Here is a 23,451-nt window from a genome sequence, read left to right as displayed (position 1 = left end):
ACCCCTAGGCTGCAGTCAGTGAGTATTTAACATAACTGCCGCAGAGTATTAATTAGAGTCATCAGGTGATATTTAAAGGTTTAATTCCAAGACGAGTAGTTTATCCTCATGGTGCCCCTGTAATGGTGATTTGTTAGTAGTAGGGAGAAAGGCTTGCCTGAAAAGAGCAGAGTGATGACAGCAGTGCATACCGATCAAGTGCCCGCACCAGCTCCTGGTTATCAGGGAATGAAGCAGCCTCGAGAGTCAGCTGTTGGCCTTTCTGTGCGGCGGGCACGTGGATGAAGCTCCGCTCTGCATCAGGGAAGATGTCCTGTTCCTCTGACTTCCTAGTGGGGAGGGAGTTCCCCACACACACCCCTTTGGAGGCTCCACATTGGAACCTGTCACAATCCCATTCTCCACTGTGATACAGGCAGAAATTTTGCTGGGAGGAACGTGGATAAAGATCCTGGTGATGTTCCCCAGTGCCTCGCTGCCCAGATCCCACCTGATCTGATTTATTCAGTACCCGTTCACTGCGTGCTTTCTCTGACCCTCAGCCCCTGCTATCTTAGCTTGGGCTGCCACAGCAAAATGACACAGACTGGGTGGCTTAAAGGACAGAAATGTATTTTCTCACAGTGCTGGGGGCCGGAAGTCCAAGATCAAGGTACCAGCTGTTTGTTTTCTGGTGTGGACTCTTCCTGACTTGATAGCCACCTTCTCATTATGTCCTCACCTTCCTCTGTGATGTGTGCAGAGAGAGGTCTCTGGTGCCTTCCCTCAGAAGGACAAAAATCCTGTCTGACAGGGCCCCAGCCTTATGACCTCACTAAATATTACTTCCTTAGAGGCCCCATCTCCAGCTGCAACCACCCTGGGAGCTAGGCTTTCCACATGTGAATTTTGGGAGATACGAACATTCAGTCCATAACGTCTGCCGTGGATATGCAGAGAAGGAAGGGTCCCTGTGGACAGTGAGACATCATGGCTAATGTGAGACTTGAATAGTCTATTTTTTAATTTTTTGCCCATTTAAAAATTTTTTTTAATTTTATTTTTTGTTGTTGTTGAGGGGGGAGGTAATTAGGTTTATTTATTTATTTTTAGAGGAGGTACTGAGGGTTGAACCCAGGACCTCGTGCATGCTAAGCATGCGCTATTATCACTTGAGCTGTACCCTCCACCCCTGAATAGTCTTTAATGACTGGCTGAGTTTGAAATAGATGGAAAGCAGGGAGGCAACTATAGGAAAGGGAAGTACGTTCAGTAGAGCTGTGGAACGTGGTGTGTCCAAGGGACAGGGAGTTATGATGTACATACATTGCCGGGAACTGAAGGTTGTTGTCTCAGAAAGTTTGGAGTAAAGATGAAAACACATGGTGCAGCCTCATGGGAAAGGGCCCTGAAGTCCTGCAGGCAGTCTGGACCTGACCTCGACAGTTCACGGGGATCTACGGATGGTGTCTGTGGAGGAGCAGCAGAACACAGGATTTTAAGAAGAGTCCCCTGGCGGGGCGGGTAGACGGCGCAGGTGCCATGGTCCATCTCGGAGCAGCTCTTCCAGTCATAGGGGCCCGCCTTTTGTGTCACCCCTGTCCTCTGTTGATAACAGAGAACTGAGACAGTGCTGCACGTTGGCAGGCGTGACTCATTGCTGGTGTCACTGGTGCCATCTCCTATTTTCAGAGCGGTCTTCGCCCAGCCAGGCCTTCTAATAAAAATCATAAATGTCATACTAGGCCAAATCCTCTTTTTCTAACGTTTCACAAGTTGTATAATTGTATTCTAAGAATAAAGCTCGGAAGGTAAGGATTGGCCCCAAAGCACTCCCTCCCTTTTTTAATAACTTGTTACGAATCTCTCATCTGTGGCCACTTACGTTGCTTTATCTCACCTCTTCAGCTCTGTCACTTCTGAGCAGTGATGCTCCTTTACTTAAAAATTTCCTACTCATTTCTTCTGCTTTACTCCTTTCGTGCTTAATTTCCCTGTTCTCCCTGTGAGGATGGAGGCAGTAAAAATTAATCTCTCAGAACGTGGGCCTAGGACTAACTGCATCAGAATCATTACCCTGGGGTGTTTGTGTAAATGCGGGTTCCTGGGTGATACCCCAGAGCTGTAAACTCAGTCCCTGGGGGTGGGAGCCGCAAATCTTGCATCTCTAACAAGGTAATTCTCAGGCATCTTAAAGTCTAATAACATTTGGCACCATGTATTAGAACAGTAGGCTTTGCAGTCACTCAGGCCTGGATTTGAATCCCGTGCTCAGCACGTTATCAGCTCTGTCATCCGGACACGTTACTTGCGTTCTTCTTCTTAGTTTCCTCATCTACAAACTGAGAGGCTAAATAATGTATCTGTTTAGAGCACAGATCCCAGAGCTGAACTTCTGGGTTTGAATCTCGGTTCTACCAGTTACTAGCTGTGTTACCTGAGGCAAATAACTTAGCCACTCTGGCCTCTAATATTTCCTCATTTCTATAACAGAGATAATAACCTTGTAAGACTTAAAAGAATTCATGTTAAGTATTAGAGTGGGGGTAGGGGGCAAAGGAAGGAATTTTGCCCAAAGGGTGTGTTTGACAGGAGACTATTTGGTTATCACAACTGGGAAAGCAGAGAGTGGTTCCCACACTTAGTGGACAGAGGTAAGAGAGGTTAGTGCGATCCTACAATGCACAGGACAGCCCTCCCCGACACAGAATTACCTGGTACAAAATGCCAATGGTGCCACTTTTGAGAAACACAGCTTAGAACAGGCACATAATAAGCTCTATGTAAGTTTTGGCTGCTATTATTATTTGCTGTTATGGGAATAACAACCTTTACTTGGAGTATTATTTAAGCTCAGTGACTAGCTTTCAGCAGGTGTGGAGGTAGTGCTGGTGGCGATTATTATTAGGAAGCCAGATACCTACAAATACAGTCTTTCTATACAAGAGCAGTTCCCATTTAAAGAAATCCTTTTCCAGTATAAATAATGACTTTGTTTAGAGTTTTTCAAAAGTAGAACACATCTGTAATCATTAATACCGCACATTTCAATAATAACTTTTTCAAAGCACTTTTACTTTGGCTTCATAGTCAGCATTTATTGTTGAATCTTTTACAAGACGCCAAGCTTGCCTGACAGCACCAGCGGGGCAGAAAGAACACAGAGGTTGGGTAGCGGGGTGCTGAGTTCACATCCTGACTCTGTCACCTAAGTACACGTATGACCTTGGGCAGTTCATTTCACTTTCAGTAATTGCCTCCACCTCTTGAGGTGTTTTTGTGAATTAAAAGGAAAAGTGCGCAGCCTGGGCAGCGGGGAGCAGGAGTAGGTTCTGGGTCGTGTTAGTTCCTGTTCCCTCGGTGGCACACTGTGCTTTTGGAGAGTGTAGTGTACGTAGTCACCTCGCTCCGCTGACTCAGAGGGCAGCCGAGCAGCTGAGGCAGATAGAGGAAATGGGAAAAGATGCAATGACTTGCTTTTCCAATGCTTCTGGGCAAGTGGAAATAGTCCAGGACCCGAAAAACGACTGTTCCATATCTTCCCTGCCACGGTTCTGTTGGAGAGGCCTGTGCTTACTTTCTTTAATACTTGCTCTTTCCAGGAAAGAAACATCAACATCTGACCCATTCTGTAGAAGGGAGCAGAGGCGAAATGATGATGCTGAGAATCTCTCTCCACCCCTCTGTTATTAAGAAGGGCAGCCTTATTTTATTGCTCTTTTCCAAAATTAATTTATCTTTTCTATTCATTTGCACAAATGACATTCTTTTTGGGGGGTCGATAATTACATTTACTTATTTTTTTATTTCTAGAGGAGGTACTGGGGATTGAACCCAGGACCTTGTTTATGCTAAGCATGTGCTCTACCACTTGAGCCTTTCCCCTACAGGTGCCATTCTGACTTTGTATTTCATAGGATGTTAAAACTGTAATTTTTCTTAGTATTATGAAGGTGACAGTGATTTACAGTGGCCTGTGTTTTTATCTACTTTACTGTCTTGCGGTCTGGTACCTGGAAGACATTTTAAATTTGCTATTCACATTTGTTTAAAAGAAAAAAAGGGTGAAACTGTGCAGTGTCTGGAAATTAGAGTCTATTCAAGACCTTGCACATGGCTGCCAGTCTTCCCCATCCTCAATCCTCGCCACTCTCACACCAGGAAGAACTGCCTTTGTTTGACCAGTCTATGTTAGACATATTAGCAAGAACTCATCAGATCTCAGTTAAAGGTTAATCTCAGTTCAGGATAAGAAGTTTGAAGTTTTCAGTGAAAGACTACTGAAGGCTTAGTGGAAAATTGGAGACACTAAGATAGTGATCTATGGACACAACACTTTTCTACCTGAGAATGCCAGTGATTGGAAAATGTAGCAAAATCATGTTGATGACCTGGAAACTAAGATAGGATTAAGAAATGTCATATTAGTGGGGGGTCCTACAGGTAGAGAGGCAGAGAGAAATGGAGTTTTTCCCCCTTTCAGTAGATAAACGGTGTGGAATTTGATAACTTTGAACTTTCCTCCTCATGTGTTGATTCACATCCCATTTCTGCGAAGGTTCATCCTCCCCAGCAACTCCAGAAATAAGCAGCTTTGGAAACCAGTAATAAATCCATGAAATGTGTTTCTGATGTGCTTTGATTAGATTTTTAGGGGTAAAAGGAAGTTTTAAAAAATCACATGTTTGCTTCTTGGCTGTCTTGGGCAACTAAAGACAAATGCAGCTGCTAAAGAGAGCTGGCAAATGGGAGTTTAGGATGAAGAGAACTGGCAAATGGGAATGTAGGGTACCATTTGCCCCAAGAGGCAGATGGTCTCTATAGAAGCCTGATTTCATTTACTGTTCCTTCTGAAGCTGAATGAAAGTGGTTGAATTTGAAGATAAAGTTAAACTGAAATTGTGGAAATACTTAGATACATAAAGTCCTTTAATCTGTTCTAATGTAGCATTTGATTTGCCTTTTTTAAAAGTATATTCAGATATTAACAGAATTTCTGCAAAAATCTGTCCTGAATGAATTTGCCAGGAAAAAAAGGAGGATTATTTCATTTGATGGTGTGATGATTAATCCTACCACCTGGATAAGCCAAGTGAGCTTCCCGCTGGAGATTGCTTCTGCATCTTTGAATTATGTATGAGTATTGCAGACTGATGAGACATAACCTCACCGAGGGATTCATCTGTATAACAGACAAATCTGTAACAGTGTTACTGTTCCCTCTGAATACCTTAAGTTCATTCCCCATGTTCAGAAAGTGAGATGTGTCTTTGTCCTGGAGGTGGTGACATGATTTTTTTAAGTGGCAGGTCAGACATGATCAAATCTCAATTAAAAACTGATCATTAATAAAAAGTTGGTCGAAGAGTTTGAGATTCAGGCAAACGTGTGTTATCTTCCATTATGAAAGCAGAATGAGTGCTGAGGGTCCAGGAAAAGAGCAGGCAAAGTCAGGGTCCGACCTAGCCTGACAATCAGGGACCTGGATGTCAATGCCATAGTAATTGCAGACGCTAGGGACTGTTCCAGCATGAATTTAAACAGCAAAAATAGGAAAGCCTCTTTGTGGGCCATTAATCAGTTAACAGTTCTGTTTTATAGTAATAAATTCCAACTGTACTTCCCCTGAAGAAAATCTAGTGACCCTCATCATTACTTGCTGCTACTTCAAGGCATATACTAAGATACAATGTAGTAGAAATTCTAGTAGGTTTCTTTTAATTTCACTTTAAAGAATTTTTTTGCCATCCGTCTCATGGATGACATGGGGGAAATTTTCACTTTCTCCGCTGTCTCCCTCCTAATGTTGTCATCTAGTTTGTACATGAGAGAAAATAGGGAAATGGAATCCAGATTCTCTGATTCCCATTTTGGTGTTTTCTCCATTAGATTAAACATTTCCCAGTGAAATGTTGGTGGTGAACCACTTTGTTAGGAGATAAAACCTGTATTTGAAAAGTGTCATTTTACTATTTGGGAGGGTTTTCTGATTTTATATCTGAATATGAAACACACACAAAAATCGGTGGTCAAAAATTATATTCCCTTAAGAAATTAATATGCCTAAAATAAGTTATTTGTAAGATTTTACCTCCTTTCCTGCTGGACAGTTTGTACGTAGTGACAGAGTCACCTTCTCTGATGCAGTTCTCAGGTCTTTTTCATTTTTTAGTCACAGCATGTTACCATATCTAGGCTTGAACTCTCAGAACCTCTCTCTTTCCCCTTCTCTCTCTCTTACCATTTTAATCATACAAAGAGTTATTCTTCCCTCAAGCAGCAAGTGATGACGTATCATTGATGCATTTTTAAAAATTCTAACTTTTAGACACTGCTGTCACTGTAAATGCAGATTAAACGTCTCAGCATTCATTTGTGAATTCGTGTGATTTTACTTTCATCAGTTCTCTTCGCATAGTTCTTTACAGTTGACAGTTGTTTTAATTAGTGATTTAATATACCAGTGCACTCATTTAAAATGTGCTTATGAAAACTGACCTTTATATAGAATACAGGTTGTGCTGCCTTGGTCTTCAAAGAGTTAATAAAACTAGCTTTCACTTTGCTTAGTTCCCCAAAGGTTATTTGGCACATTTCCCAGACCAAACCCCTAAGGTAAAGGTCAAGGTGCAGTGGGTTATATTAAGGTGCAGAATTTGAGCCTCTTATATCTTGCCCAACTTGTAGTCCTCCAGAAACTCAGTGGGAGCTATGGTTCATCAGAGCTTCAGAACATGATTAACAGACTGAAGAAGGCCCTGTAGAATTTCCTTTAATGGGGAATTGTGTGAGTGAGTACAGTGGGTGAGTCTTTGATACTTCTTGCTTTTTAGCATCCATATTTTATTTTGAGAACCCCTTAAGAGTACAGAGCTATGTTACACATATGTGGGAACAGGCCCAGGGAACTCCTCACGGGTTAAGAGCAGCAGCTGTTCCTTATAGTTTTCACAGTAGGGCTCAATGTAAACAGCCCATTCCCCGGGAGGAAATGAGACACGCAAGGGCAAAGTCATGGTTTCTGAACCAGCCTTCACCAGTCCTTTGTGACAAATGGAAAAGAGAGCTTCCTTTTATTAATAACGATGTGATTGGGGGAGGAAAGCGGAAAGGCAAGAGCAAGGCTGCAGAGATTAGGAGCCTAAAAACACCTTCTTAGAAACCTCTCAAGTTGACTCTAGGATAAGAAGAGAGTGTCTGGAGGTTTAATATTTTCCCTCTCAAAGGGGGCTGATATTGTTTAATCAGTTTATATTTATTGCTTTGAAATAAAAATGGCTCATATTAACTTTTGCCCAGCAAAGATCATTTTCCCTCTTCTGAAGCATGTTGATAACTACTCAGTGACCTATAGTCTTGACACTCAGTGGTATCTGAGATTGTCTCAGCAGTGTCACTTTGCTTGTCTTCGCTAATGCATGGAAGTAGAGCCCCCTTGTTACCTTGATTTTATGATGCTCCATGGTAGGATAAACTAGCACTGTTTTGGGTTAATAACCTTAGCAGTCCATTAAGAAGAGGCAGCATGCTTAACTGTGTGACGCTTCCTTTTACATAAACCACCCTGTTGACTGCTAATGGAGTGATTCTTTTTCACCTTCCCCTATCTGCAAGAGCCAAAGCCCAGAGTGGTACCTCCAGCTCATTGCCGTCTCCCAATAGAGAGACCTCTGGCTCTGCCACCATTGAAAGTATTTTTGAAGTTGTGTATCCAGCAGACTTCAAGGCTTATTTTTCTGTTCAGGCACAAGCATAATTTCCATAATGAAAGATTGATAAGAAAGTACTCCTCCTTCGGATCTACTCCCTCAAATCCACAGGTGATATATGTTCTGATGACACATGATCAAACAAAGCACTTCTTTTAAAGAAACTTGTAAATGACTCACTGCCATTTGAAAATCCAGAAATAACATATAACAGTATATAAGATGCTTCCTTTCCTTCTTTCTTTTGTCCATTAAAAAAAAAAACCCAAAAAATGCAAGAAGAAAAGCTAGTGAGTGTGTAACAGTCTAGGAATACTTTTAGTAGACCCAGAAACCATTAAAGGTGCCTGATTTTGAATTTATTTCATTGACCAGCCCAATGAGATTTTCTAACTAGGCCAATTTTCTCCACCAACATTTAATAACTGTTCCATCTCCTTGTACTTTATAGCAACAGAATTGACAGTTCAGGCAGGGTGGGGTATGGGGAAGATTGGGAGAGACAGCTAGAAGCAAATGAGGGAGTAGCAGCAAAATAGGATTAGGAAACACAAAGCATGATGGGTGACCATTCTCTGGTGTGCGGCCTATGGGATGCTTCAGATTCTCTTTAATAGATAAGATTAACTAGGGTACGGAACTTTCTCTTCCATTTGCTTTGCCTGCTGCATGCATACAGGCAAAGGTTAATGCTTCAATGTGGCAACAAGCCTCCTGGCCTCAAAATAATTGCTTGACTTCCTTATTTAAATCTCAACTTTATTCCCAATTCTTTACTAAATACTTTCATAAATACTTTAGTGTGTAGTAAATACTATGTACTAAATAAATACTATAAAGTATTTCATATTTACTATAGTTCTATAGTACAGTCTGCCCTTCTTAGTCACAAGTTCCACATCCGTGGTTTCAACCAACCACAGATTGAAAATATTAGGGGAAAAAATTCCAGAAAGTTCCAAAAAGCAAAAATTGAATTTGCTTTGCCCAGTCAACTGTTTATATAACATTCACATTATATTTACAACTACTTACATAGCATTTACATTGTATTGGGTATTATAAGTAATCTAGAGATGATTTAAGTATATGGGAGGATGTGTGTAGGTTCTATGCAAATACTATGGCCAGTTTATATAAGGGACTTGAGCATCTGTGGATTTTAGTATCTGGGGGGAGGTCTTGGAACCAGTCCCCTGAGCGTACCAAGGGATGACTGTACTATTATATGGTAAATATAGTAGATGTGCTAATGGCTTTCTCAAACACTTGAGCATATTTGTCTTTACCTAGTTCAGCATTCAGCCCCCTCTACCACCACTCTCACCACCTCCTTTTGTATTATTCTCTAATTTCCCCTTGAGCCCGTTATATCCCTTCTACCAGACTGGATTCTCAGTGTGTATGAATCAAGGTCGATAGAAGCATCTGCCTGCGGGAAGGACCGCCTTGTATTCAGGCACGGATGCTGGGGCTTGTGACCCACTGCTGTGACTGTAGGGCCACTTTCTTACGTTTATGGCAATTACACACCTTCATAAATCTACATTTTAGCAAAGACCTTCGAACGCCAGTGTGACAGTGGTCTGATCTGTTGCAGTCATGTGACCCATGAAGTGACAGAGGATTTTTCTCCTCGGGATCCAAAAACTGTTGTTGTGAAGCAGGATGGCGGGGCCTGCACGTCAGTCACACCAGCATTGCCTCTACCTGAACTGGAAAGGGCAGAGGAAAAAGAAGACATTTCAGATCCTCTGGACCTGAATCCCTGTAGTGCTACATACAGCAACTTAGGTAAGTGCAAGTGTCATATAAGTAGTATTTAAACTTTGCCGAATGCTGTATTTCCTTGGAGAGATGGTTTTTATTACTCTGCTGTGCAAAAGTTGGACTACTGGAGTTATAGATTATAACTCACATTCAGAAAAGTCTTGTGTTTAATACATACGAGGCATGTGTTAAAACAACTGTTACCATGAGTCCTGTGCCATGTGCTGAGAGTCTGACATGGTCCCTGCCTTGAGGGACTCTCCTGGAGGGAAAGAGATGAGCTTGTTAATGACTTCAGTATAATATGATAAGTGCAGTGGTGGAGAATACACGTGGAATATTTTTTATATTATGTAGGGGAGGGTATCAAAAGATGCCTCCCTGGAGATAATTCCTGAATTGATTTACCTGGTTGATGGAGGAAAAGAAGAGTATTTTAACCAGAGGCAATGACATGAGCAAAAAGCGTGGAGATACAAAATGTGGATTCCACAACCGTTTAGTCTTGCTGAAGTGTGCACTGGAGAGTTAGACAGGATCGTGCATTTCAGGTTAAACCTTAGATTTTTTTTTGCTGTTTGTGATAGTGAACCATCAAAGGAATGACATGATTAGATTTGTATTTTAGAATGTCCACTGCAAGGCCGCATGCGAGCATGGATTAGCGGAAATTATCTGGTAGCAGGAAATCTGGTGTTTGAATACTATTCCAGGACCACGTAAAAGGACAAGAAAGAAAGGCCTCAACTAAGATAATGGGAAAGGGAACAGTGGACAGATTTAAGAGATATTTGAGAGGTAAAATACCTCAGTGATTCATTGAATGCGAATAATGTAAAGAATCCATAATATATCCCAGGTTTCTGGCTTGGAGCTCATGGGCTCGAGGAGATAAGGTCCCAGTTATTGTTGGTGTTTAGGCAAAGCCTGAGGGACCATCTCTCAGAGATGCTGTGAAGGAGAATCCTGCACCACATAGAGGGTTGAACTAAATCATCTCTAATGTACCTGTCAGTGCAAAGATTCTTCAATTTTGTAACCATCTTTACTCTTCTTCCTTGAGTGCCCAATGACTCTGATCTGTCTCTCTCCCTTGAGTGTTTCCTCCCTTCTGAAAAACAAAGCTTTGGGCTGGACCATTTCTTGGTGCTGTTCTCCCATGAAGTCAGGAGAGAGATGAGTAGCATGCGCTGGACTGCTACATGCACAGCACTAGTAAGATGCTTATGGACCACTGGCCAACTCACACCTGTCTGGCAGCCAGTGGCATGTACTATCAAAGCATTCTTCTGCCTAGTTTCTCAGCCCCTTTTTTTGTATTTTTTTTTTTTTTGTCCATCAGGTCATTGTAAGGAAAAATCATTCTAAGATCAGCTAGTGTACTTGGAAATAAAGGTGTCCTTAAGAAGACCAAAAGATTAGGTAAAACGATAGGAGAAATACTTTAAGATGCCATTTTAGGGAAACTCAATTATAACAACCCACATGCAGGTGAAAATGCATTCATAAGGAAAAAAACTTCCATTCTGAGTTCTAGAAGGCTTTTAATGATGTATGAGTGGAGGAGAGTCTACTTTTGCAGCGTAACCAAGCAACCACCTTGGGTACCATTTTCCACTTGGGATAGATTTTATAGTCAAGCAGCTTATTGAACTTTTCCCATTCTTTTACATTTTATGAGGTATAAGATGACAATTTTATTTTTTATTTACTGTATGTCCTCAGACAGCATAATATATCAAGAATTATATTTCAGACATTTTCACTGCACCAAAATTTTTCATAACGTCCTCAGTAACATATATACTAATGGTTACTGATCATGTGTTATCTTATGGCATCTTTTCTTTAGAAATATCCATTAGCTAACAGTTAAAGTTAACTATTTTTTCTTATCGTCTTTTCAGTTATATAGATCGTTAGAAAAAATAGAGCATTACTTTCATGAATATGCCAACTGCCTTACATATATTAACTCATTTAATCTTTACAACAACCTTAGGAATTATTATCCCCATTTTTCAGATGAGGAAAGTAAGTCAGAGTGCCTTGGCCAAAGTCACAGAACCAGTAAGGACTAAACCAAGATTGGGGAACCCAGTTGGTCTATATTACTGGACTACAGTGATTGTAACCACTAAATTCTTCTAAAATACTGGACTATGGCTCCCTCTCTTTTTTTTTTTTTTAAGTCATCTACTTTGAGACACAAAATTTAAGACTATTTTTAAAAAGATTATGATTAGAGTACAAAAATACAAAGTCATAATGCTCCATCAGAAAAATATCTTTCCTTCTATTCCCCTAGAAATATTTCCTTCTGTTTCCCTCTTGCTTTACTTTTAAAAATACGTGATGCTCGTAAAATGTTGCCTAGCTATTCTTAAGTGCTTAAGTGGCTGTACTTGACTCCATAGGGTTTGCTACATGGTCAGTTGCTTCTTTGGAAAGGTTTTACTATGTGAGGAAAGTAATAACTGAGTAATAGATAGGGCTGACTCCATCAGTTCTACAAACTGATAGGGTTTTTTTTGTTTTAATTTTTTGGTTTTTTGTTGTTATTTTTTCCTAATGCAACAAGTAACCCTTCAGGTTCAGCATTTTTTCCCCCTTTTCCTTAACATAAATAAAGCAAACTTTATTTTTTGTATAATTGAATTATTAGATTTTAGAGCTACACTATGCAGTATGGTAGCCAGTAGCCACATGTGGCTATTTAAATTTAAATTCATTAAAATATCAATAAAAATTCAGTTCCTCAGTCTCACTTGCAATATTTCAAGTGCCCAGTAGCCACATGTGGCTAGTAGCTACTGTAGTCAGCATGCAGATGCAGAACATTTCTGTTGTCACAGAAAGTTCTATTGAACAGCACTACTTTAAAAGATCAGTTATTTGGGGGATTTGTATTGAATCTGTGAGCACAAAAATCAGTGGTTTTTATGCAACTTGACAACTCCTTAAGAAGGTTGCCCCTTACAGAGTGATGGTTTTCCTCTGGGTGATGGTGATATGAGATCACTGAACAAACTCTGATCTATAACACCTTAATTGACCTCAAACTGAGTCTAGCAGAGTATCTGCCACCCAAAATGATTTCCCGAAGAAGTGATAGAAGGTTTTTTTAATCAGACCTTCAACATTTTCCCCATGTTTCTTACGTCTATCTCAAAATGTCTAGGAGAAATATCACTAGATTTTTTTATGTGGCACACCTGACTGCTTTATCAGCCTGCTAAAATCAGGAGCTTGTAATGACTTCTACTCTGTTGGAAATTAGTTGGTGACTTTAGCTCTCCTTCACTCACTTTGTAACTGAGTACTCTAGACATTCCTTTTTAGAGAAATCTATCACGCCTCCCTTCACTGGACAGTTCGGCTCGTTCCTCTTTCTTTGTGCCTATAACCTGGTGCATTATCTGAAACACACAGAAGGTGCTAAGAACACGTTTGAATGAATGTGCTGAAAATGACTTTAACAATTGACTTTGTAAGATTCAGGTTAGGGAAATCATGCTCTCCTGAGGAAAGTTCAAATAAGAAAATTTCAAGCCCTGGTTCATGTGTTCCATTAATCAGCTGGCTTTTTGCCCCTAACATGGGACTTAAATCAGGGGTTTCCTAAATAAAGAATTATGTAAGCCATACCTCAGCTTGCTTTCTACATGTCCCCATGAGAAACTGTCCACGTTTCTTATCTTACTTACCTGAGCATCTCCTTAAGGTTGCAGCCTTTAAACACTGAAAGAAAACACCTGAAAGTCTTCTGTCTCTAAAACTTCCTTTGGCAATGTATTGACCGTCTGTTAAACTTTAAAGAGTAGATATATTTAAAGGAATGTCATTACATTGCCAGCCTTGATTTTGTAATTATGGAGTAATGTCATCGTAAACAGCAGCTTAAAAAAAAATCCTAAAGGACATATTACCATTCATTTATTTACTCAACAAATAATTTTTGAGGAATAACAAATAATTCTATGGGCCAGACATTAAGTCACACAATGCAAAGTTAATTATTTGAACCAAAGATTAAACAATTGCACATTTTAAAATTATCTGGATGTTTTTTTAAAAAGTGAGATTGACAGCTTTGAACATTTGTTTATGCATTTGTTGTACTTCCTACAATTGCAATTATCTCTATTTAAAAAGAAACCGTGGGCTGTGTTCTTATCTTTTAAGTTAGCTGCATTCACATTTAAAAATAGTTTCCCATATCCTGGAATTAGTTGTCAGAGTGCAATATTCAAATTACATAGATAACTTAGCCACAAATAATCTCTGTTCTTGGAAAGGTTCTCATTAATGAGATCTTAAAAAAGTTGTCTGTCAGCTGCCACAACACTGACATTCTTTAAAGTGGCCCGTGTGTCTCTTTATTTTAGGCTAAGCCTGAGCCTGAAGTGGTCTTGAAGGTCAGCTTTGTTTTATCATTTGGCATGAAGTTGATGTCCCCCCGTGGTTTGCCAGTTGGTCCTTACATTTAACTGTGGTGGGACCATGTGCCAGTAATAATGCCCAGGTGGGTTAGGACTCTTCCTCCCGAGCTGATGATGCCTGCTGCCGGGGGAACGGTACAGTGAGTGCTGGGCTCAGCCAGCCGGAGGCCCACTCATTTGACAAGGCTGGTGCCCAGTGTAGTGTGTGGCATCTATATTTATAAACTCCAGTGCTTCTTTCCCAGTTTGGTAATGGTCATCTCTTCTGCTGTCCTCTCCCTCTCTGTTCTCATCTATATTACTTGTCATGAGCCCTGGGAAAAGATTAGGGATGAAGATTGAAATTACAGTTTAAATAGAAAAATATATTCCATTTATTTTGGCTTTAACACTTTCATTTGCTGAACACCAGCTATCTCCCGGGAACCAGGCTCGGCACTGGGAGTACTAGTGCTGTCTTTAAGGACTCCTGGTCTTTGGGAAAGACAGGCGTGGCAGCTGGACTCTTAGGAGCTCATGTGTAGTTGCTGTGATGCAGATATTTAAAAGTTTAATGAAAGCCGCTGCCCGGAGGACTCTAGGAGAGGGTCACCAAGGTTTTAAGCTTAAAAGAAGAGTAGTTGTTTGACAGATTGACAAGCAAGGGATAACAGTCCCAGTAGAGAAAAGAGTATATAAAAGGCCTGAAGCTTGATAGAAAAATGAATGTTCAGTTAACTACAAGTAATTAATTAAAGACAGTTCCAGTGCAGAGTGAAAGGAGCAGAGTTGGCAAGATGAGGCAGAGTGGAAAAGCCGGCTAGATCATAAATGGTATGCACGTATCACAGTGAGTATCTTTTACCTGTAGGAAATGGAGAGCCACTGAAGAATTTTGAATAGAGGGACATGATCAGGATTTTTAAAAGATCAGTCTGGAAGCTACCTACGGGATGACTGGAGGCAGGGACACTGACTAGGAAACGGTGACATTCCAGTCTTACTGGAATAAAGAGCTAATTGTGCTCATTAGCATACTGCTCCTATCCAAATGGGGCATCATCAAGTGCCTTTAATCCCCAGCACCCTAAAATTGTAATGATTGTCGGGTCTTAAGGAAACACTTGCTGTGATTTTTTTGTGATATTGTGTCTTCAATGAGAGTGCCTTCCAGTAGATCTAAGTAGTGATATAATTATTATTTTGAGTTTTTTCGCTGTGTAATCATCTTTAAAATGTTGATCTTTAGAGATAATATTTTTCTTATTTCCTTTCTATTTGTTATATCAATCATGTAGGTTTTAAGAGCCCATAACAATCATTTTCCTTCTGAGGAGTCTCAAATACCCTTTTTGCTTCTTTGAAGTTAGTGTCATTAAATTATTCCCTTTTAATCCGTCTTTCATCATTTGATTTTTGGAACGTGATATAAAGCCATATTTGTCAGTCTGAAGACATTTTTAAGTGGGGAGAAAGTATAAAGATAGAGTTTGAAGCACAAAAGGAAAGGAAAAGGAAGTATGAGTGTGGTTTAGTCAAACATATTTGTCCAAAAGAACTTATTTAGTATATAGCAAGGCAAGATTTAGAACACAATCTATTTTTTTTTTCTGTGTAGAGAGCTGGTATGCCACAAAAATGTAGAGTATGTGATGTTATATCAGGCCTGCTGAAAGCCGAGCTTAGATCCGGTCCCAGAGGCTTGAGAAGAATGTACAGGATTAAAAGTTTAAAATAAAAACAGCCAAGATACGAAGCTTTTAAAACATTGACCCAGATGATTGGAATTCAGTTAGGAGAACTTGTCCTTCTTGGAGGAAAAAAAAAAAAGAAAAGAAAACACAGAACACTTCTAGACGTGGGAGAACGGCTTGATCTAGTCGCATGAGCTGTAGAATGCTCGCTGTTTCATTTGAAACGCAAACGTTTGATTCCCGTGTGGAAATCTTTGCTCCCAGGAGATCGTATCCCATTGTCTGGGGAGAGAAACCACTGTTCATTATCTCTGTGTCCTTGCTGTCTTGGCTGTCCATTTTCATTTTGGAATGATGACCATCTCTGCTGACTCTGTCCTTCAGTCTGGCAGCTGTTGACTGCACACCTGCTGCCTGTCTCGTACCACCCGAGGTTCTGAGGGAATGTAAAAAAAATACATACACACGTTAAAAAAGACAAAAAGCGCTAAGAGAACACAGAGGGAGAAGTGATGGCTCCCAGTTTGGAGAGAGGGACTGGAGAAGAGGGAGGACTTCAGTGGAGAAAGAGCCATCCAAGCTGGGCTTAGGATGGAACACCTTTACTAAGGCAGAGATGTAAAAATAAAAGCAGGGAGCATATTCAAAGAACGGGAGTTGAGTGATTCTTGTGGGAGGGTTGATGAAAAACAGTGGTAGATAAGACTGAGAGCCTTGCCCGACTCCCTGAGGAGTTTGGACTTTATTCTGTCGGTGGTGAAGGTGGCGTGATCGGCCCTCTGCCGCCGCCTCTGGTCAGCATTAAAGAGGTGCTGGTGGAGACAAAGCTTGTCTCACTCGTCAGTCAGATCTGAGCTAATTTGAAAGGAAAAAAAAGGTGCTTTTGGAATTCTCCATTCCTTCTGTGCCCGGGATTGTTTTTGTTTGTTCTAATTTAGAAAAATGGGTAGGAAATGGTGCCCCATATAAAGCCTCTCCTGAGGTCCACGCTGGAAGGAGTGAGAATAGGTTCATGTTTCTAGGTTTTTTGTTCATTAATTCATTTCTTCCCTCCTTCCTTCCATTCCTTTGCTTTGTCCTGTGTATACAAATGAGACAAATCTCTGCCCTCAATGAGCAAACCCATAGGGAATTCAGATAGGGACACAAGTCAGGTGTTTTGAGTTTTTAGAGAGAATTGTTCACAGGATATAGCTGAGGTCCCAAGGAAGAAGAGGTCAGTTTTGTCTCTTTTTTCTCTTGTAGCCCTAAATATTTATTCCTGTGTTTATCAGGAGGTATTTATTGAGCATCTGTTATACACAGGCCCAATTATTGACGTCAAGAACACAACAGTGAGTAAAACAAAAGTCCTGGCCCTCTTAGAGCTTAACATGCTCATATTCTTTCTCTCCCTCATTCTCATGCTGTCTATATATACATACTTTTGTTCATATTTGTATGTAATACAGCTCTGTTTCTTGTAAGAGAATTTTACTACATGCTATTAGTGGAGAAAGGGGGTCCTTAGGTTTGCTTATATATTGTCACAGTTTGTATAAATGCTTCGGTATTCTTAGAGTTACATGCATGGGAAATGGAATATATTGTTATTGCAATCACAGTTTATATTGGTGCTTACCCTTGGCATTGCTGCAAGGACATGATTTTAATAAAACAAACCACCGACTTTATTCGTTATCACCCTCAAGACCATCCAGTGCCTTCTATTCTGTCTGATCCTCAGTAGGAACATCTATTAGTTTCCTAGGGCTGCTGTAACAAAGTACCACAAACTGCGTGGCTTAAAACAGGAGAAATTTATTTACCCACAGTGCTGGAAGCTAAGAGTCTGAAATCAAGGTGTTAGCAAGGCTATGTTCCCTCTGAGACCCTGGGTAGAATCCTTCCTTATTTCTTCCTAGCATCAGGTCGTGGCCATCAATCCTTAGTGTCCCTGGCTTGCAGCTGCATTACTCCAGTCTCTGCCTCTGTCATCACATGGGGTTCTCCCTGTGTGTCTGTCTTCATAGGACATTTTCCCCTTTCAAGTTCACAAGTGATAATTGGATTGAGGCCCACCCTAATGACCTGACCTTAACTTGATTACCTTTACAGAGACTATTTCCAAATAAGGTCACATTCATAGGTATCAGAGGTTAGGACTTCAGTATATTTTGGGAGAGAGGACATAATTCAACTCATAACAGAGTATTATGCCCTAACTCTGAGACAGTGAGTGAAGATCTCATTTGAATAACATTACTAATTTTTATAATTTTATTAAAATTTCATGGTCTGTTTCTGTCTTTAAAAAAATAATGCCTCCTTCCTCATTATAAAGTAAGTCCTGGAGGTGTCACTGATCACTTACATATATGTTTTATCTTCTTCAAAGCATAAATGCTGGAAAGGAAGCAAAGATGATTGGCTCTGTAACTAGGGCTTATAAGAGAGATTCAAAAGTAGCATCTCTCAAATCACAGTTTATATGCCTCCCCCCAAATAAAACAGAATCACATAACAGTTTGTGGATGATGTTTGAAACAGCAGTTGACTGCTCATATACATGGTTTCCCTTACCAAAATCACGGGGATCTTATACGTAAGCAAGTTTAAGCAGTGCCAGAATCCACCTCTGTAGTGAAATAAAATAACGTAGTTTATGAAATTGTATTCATATGTGCTGGATTGAAACTGACAAGTGCTGTGTACAGTACAATATAACTTTGGAACAAAGTTAAAAGAATAGAATAGAATATTCTGAGCAACAGTCTAGCAGTCTCATTTGCTGGTTCCAATTGTTTTTAATAATGCTCCCAAGTATTTTTTTAATCCACAAATGCTATCATCTCTACTCTGTCACAATGCAATTATTTGAGTGTCTGTCATTCCTTAATATTCTAGTGTGGTAAATACAGCACTCTTGGGGCCAAGAGTGGAGAATCTGAATTCCTTCTTGAAAAGAAAGCCCATCACCCTGTTTCTATAGCAAAGAAATACTGCGACATTGTTCACATTTGTTGCTGCCATCAAGGCTTGGACTCTTACCTTTAAATTTAGCTATTTGTTCTTTGGTTGTTTTCTTTTGCATTTTGAATTAAGGTATTGACTCCTTATATTCTCGTGGCTACCTCTCTTATTTCTGCTTAAGTTTCAGTTATGTAACAAGAATGAAAACTTACTTATTCTTTACTCTTTCTTTCTTTCTTTCTTTTAAAACAATACAGGGCAATCTAGAGCAGCCATGATACCTCCCAAGCATCCACGGCAGCCTAAGGGAGCTTTGGATGATGCCATTGCCTTTGGTGGGAAAACAGACCAAGAAACACCTAATGCTCCTCAACTTACACCACCCCCACTGCCAAAGAAAATGATCATAAGAGCCAATACAGAGCCAGTCTCCAGAGACCTCCAAAAATGCCTGGAAACTACTCTTTGCGTCATGGCTAATCCCACCTACGATATCGACCCCAACTGGGATGCCAGCAGTGCTGGCTCTTCAATCAGTTCTGAACTCAAGGGGCTGGACGTTGAGTCTTATGACTCCTTGGAGAGACCTTTGCACAAGGAGCGACCTGTGCCCTCAGCAGCAAACAGCATCTCCAGCTTAACCACTCTCAGTATTAAAGATAGATTTTCCAATAGCACAGAGTCCCTGTCCAGCCGGCGTGGTCCCTCTTGCAGACAGGGCCGAGGCATCCAGAAGCCACAAAGACAAGCACTTTATCGAGGACTTGAGAATCGTGAAGAAGTAGTGTGTAAAATCCGAAGCCTTCATACAGATGCTTTGAAGAAACTGGCTGTCAAATGTGAAGACCTCTTCATGGCTGGGCAGAAAGACCAGCTCCGTTTTGGGGTGGACAGCTGGTCAGACTTCAGGCTAACCAGTGACAAGCCGTGTTGTGAGGCAGGCGATGCCGTTTACTACACAGCTTCGTATGCAAAAGATCCCCTTAATAACTACGCAGTCAAGGTAAGAAAGTATTATCAATCTGATTTTAAGCTTCTCCAACACACTGTCACTGAGATGGCTCTTTTTTCTTTTTTTTCTCTTCATTCCTCCATTCAGCAAAAACTCACTGAGTATCCACCTTACACCAGATATTGTAAAAAGGAGATGAACTCATTACCTAGGGGAGCTAACAGATGTAAAGAGACAGACCTATTACACAGTATACTGAGTGCGAAGACAGAGGTAAACAGAATTCTGAGGCAGCTTAGAAGAGCCTTAACCCAGACTCTAGATGCCAAATAATTCTTCTTAAAGTAGGTAGCCCTTGAGCTGTGGTCGTTTGCAACGGTTCCCTGTACAAATGAGATCTGTTATGTTCCTTCCACTCTGTTTCTGTCTCTATTCTCTGGCAAATAAGAGACCCTTGTCGCCTTGTTTTCTAACTCCTCTGCTTGGAAGGTAACCAATATTTTTATTGGGAACTTTTTAAGTGTTGTATATTGTAATCGTCACAAAGACTTCATGTCTTATCCATTTGACAGATAAGAAAATAAAGCTTAGGGTCACACAGCTAGCAGTAAGTAGAGCCAGGATTTCACCACAGATCTCTCTGACTCCACTCTGTCCCGTATGTCACAGGTTGATTTCTTAAATGTCTGTCACCCATTCCAGAGAGCCCACTTCTTTAAGAGGGCTAAAACTGTTAACATCAAGAATTCTTGTGCAGTTACATTCACTGTAGCAGCAAGCCATAGGCCCAATCCAGTATAATAAATAAAGCATGGGCTTTGATGTCCAAAAGATCTGGGTTCAAAGCCACTTAGTAGTTCTATTGCAAGTTGCCACTCTGAGTCTCAATTTCCTCAGCTTTAAAAAGGGATAAGAACGGAACCTATCTCATGGGGCTGTTTGACTAAAAGTGAACAGAACGTCTCTGATAAGTACTCACTTCTTTCACTATCCCTTAGCTCCTTCCCTGGATTACTTGAAGACAGTAACAATCTTTGAGCCTCAATTTCCTCCTCTTTCAGATGTTTACAATGATGATCCATCTACTTTGTGGGTTTGAGGTCAGGATCAAGTGAGATAATGCATGTGAAAGAGTCTAAAAACATAAAGCTCTTTGTAAACTTAAGGTGATGTTCCCTGTTCCCATAGTCCTTTTTTACTGATTCTAGTCCTGGTTCAAAACCAACTAACATATCCAAATGACTTGTACATGTTAATTCGGCTTAGAAAGACCAGGTGGTGTCTTGGTAAATTAACAGATAAAGTAAGCAATTGGCCTTACCTGTCTATCAAGACGCAGTGTATGTATTTGGACCAGACCTTCAGCTGGCCGCTGTCTGCAGTGGCAGCGCCTGTGTCACCTCACGGTCTGGCAGCACTCACAGAGTGACCCTGTGCCCCAGCGCACACTTCTTAAATTAAACTGAGCGGTAAACTGCAGAGAGAGGATCTAGATTCGAGTTAATACATTGCTGTTGAGTCTAGAAAGGCATTTTGAAATTCTGTGTAGTATTCAAGAGCTGTTATACCAGTTGGGGTTATGGGACCTCATCTATCTTGGGCCTTTATTTATTGCTACAAGATCGCCAATGCAGAATGAGTACCTGTTTCAGAAAGAAACATTGAACTATCTGTTCTTTCAAAACATCTGAGAAGTAGGGCTTGGCTAACTTTATGTATTATTGCTGTGCAATCTTGTCTCTTTCCCAAATCAATGGTCTGGTATCGATTTCTTTGCTTGTAATGATGCAAAAGCAATCTCCAAAGAACAGGTGGCAAGTGGTTACATACTGGGAGCTGTTGGCAGGTTTGGGAAAGGATGTTTTACACTAAATGGCGAATATAAATGTCTCTTTGAAGGCCCTCTGGGTGTTTCTAGAAGTACCTAATTGATAGTACAACCTTAAAGGAATAAACTACTAGGACACTGTGAACCTTACCTTTGCAGAGATGAGGAAAAAAGACCAGCAGTTGGCTCACACAAACTGCTTTTTACTGTTTGTCTTCTTAAAATATCCCTTTCCCTACTAATGGAATTTAGAGTAGGCTAACAGATGTGACTGTCTCTTGAAGAGACTAAGAGGTCTTTTAAAATGTTGTAAAAGGAAGTCAGTGCTAGAGTTTAATAATTTGAAAGCCAAAGGATACTACCCCTTAAATACTAAATGCACTGCAGTAATAGAGTGCTAAGATCTTTACTTTGGGTGTCGTCTCAGTTGGCTCGGGCTGCCATAACAGCATACTATAGACTAGTTGGCTTAAACAACATAAATTTATTTTCTCACCGTTCTGGATGCTGGAAAGTCCAAGATCAAGGTTCCAGCTGATTTAGCTTCTGGCAAGGGCTCTCTTTCTGGCTTGTAGATGGCTGCCTTTTCCCTATATAGGTCCTCACATGGCTAAGGGGAGTGGGGGCTTTCCAGTTTCTCTTCTTAGGACACTAATCCATATCAGGGCCCCACCCTTGTGACCTCATTTAACCTTAATTACCTCTTTGTAGGCCCTGTCTCCAAATATAATCACAGTAGCGGTTAGCACTTCAACATATGAATTTTGGGGGTTCACAATTCAGTTCATAGCATTCTGCCCCTGCCCCGCCCCCAGAAATTCATGCCATTATCATACAAAATGTATTCAGTCCATCCCAACAGCCCCAAAGGTCTTAACTCATTCCAGCATCAACCCTAAAGTCTGAAATCCAAAGCCTCATCCAAATATCATCTAAATCAGATGGGTGAAACTCAAGATCTGATTAATCCTGAGGCAGATTTCCTCTCAGATGTGAACCTGTGAAACTAGTCACTTCCAAAATACAATGGGACAAGCATAGGGTAGATAATCCCATTCTAAAAGGGAGAAACCAGAAAGAAGGGAGGGATGATGGGTCCTGAGCAAGTCCAAATCCTTGCAAAGCAAATTCCATTAGATATTAAGGCTCAAGAATAATCCTCTTTGATTCAGTACTCTGCCCTCCAGGCCCAGTGAGGTGGCAGCATCACCCCCATGGCTCAGCTGGGCTCCCTGATCCTTTGGCTCTTTGTAGGGGCCCACCCACATGACTCTCTGTCAGGGCAGCCTACCCTTGAGACACTCACTGGGCAGGGTCCTCCTGCCTTCCCAGTTTGGAAAGACAGTCCTGCCCTTTGAAACCCAGAAGGAAACAGCCTTGCCTCTGGGCCTGTCGTGGGAATAGCAGCCCTGTGATGATCTCTGAAACACCCTCAGCGTCATTCTTCCCTTTCCTTGAAGAATAGTGCACTTTCACAGCTGAATAGCTCTGTGGTCCAGTCCTGTAGAATCCAAGAAGTCCAACAGCCTTCCTTCATTCCACCCAGCTTTCTCTATCTCTGTAGTTCAGACTGACAGTGCCTTTGCTGGTATAATCTCATCTCTATTTCTAGCTTCTGCTGAGATGGCAGATTAAGTCCATGAGTCACACTGCAGCCTCTTTATCAAACTTGTTCTGTTACACCCTCAGTATCCTCTTTAGAACAAACTTTTTCATCTCTTGCAATGTGGCTAGGCTGAGAGTTTTCCAAATCTTCAAGCTCTGGTTCCTTTCTGCTTAACAATTGCTTCTCTCTCCCTTTGCACTTTCCTACAAGCAATTGGGCAGAAACAAACCATTCATTCCTTTAACACTTTGTTTAGAAATCTCTCAGCTAAGTATCCAGTTTCATTGCTTACAACTTCTTCCTTCCACAAATACTAAAACATAGTTTAGTCAAGTTTTTTTTTTTGCCATTTTATAAGAAAGCTCCCCATTTTCTAATTTCTAAATTAATGTTCCTCATTTCTGTCTGAGACATCACTAGAATCACCCTTAATATCCTTCTTTCTAGCAACAGTCTGTTCATGAGTGTCTGGACTTTTTCTGTCATACATCTTAATACTCTTCCAGCTTCCACCCAATTCCAAAGCCCTACATTTTGGGG

The 23,451-nt window shown here is 40.8% G+C and overlaps 1 protein-coding gene across 5 annotated transcripts in view; it reads left to right on the top strand.

Annotated features, from left to right (window-relative positions):
* The window catches only part of PEAK1 (pseudopodium enriched atypical kinase 1), a 204,680-nt gene that overhangs the window by 163,274 nt on the left and 17,955 nt on the right, over positions 1-23,451 (top strand). For all 5 annotated transcript variants that reach the window (XM_031440780.2, XM_031440779.2, XM_031440776.2 and 2 more), the window contains 2 exons: positions 9,289-9,482; positions 18,783-19,528. In XM_031440780.2, coding sequence (XP_031296640.2) covers positions 9,289-9,482; positions 18,783-19,528 — 940 coding nt within the window. The remainder of the gene's footprint in view (positions 1-9,288; positions 9,483-18,782; positions 19,529-23,451) is intronic.

Source organism: Camelus dromedarius, chromosome 29, assembly GCF_036321535.1.
Source record: "Camelus dromedarius isolate mCamDro1 chromosome 29, mCamDro1.pat, whole genome shotgun sequence".
In the NCBI taxonomy this organism is placed as follows: Eukaryota; Metazoa; Chordata; class Mammalia; order Artiodactyla; family Camelidae; genus Camelus; species Camelus dromedarius.
This window is presented reverse-complemented; position numbering and strand designations above follow the sequence as displayed.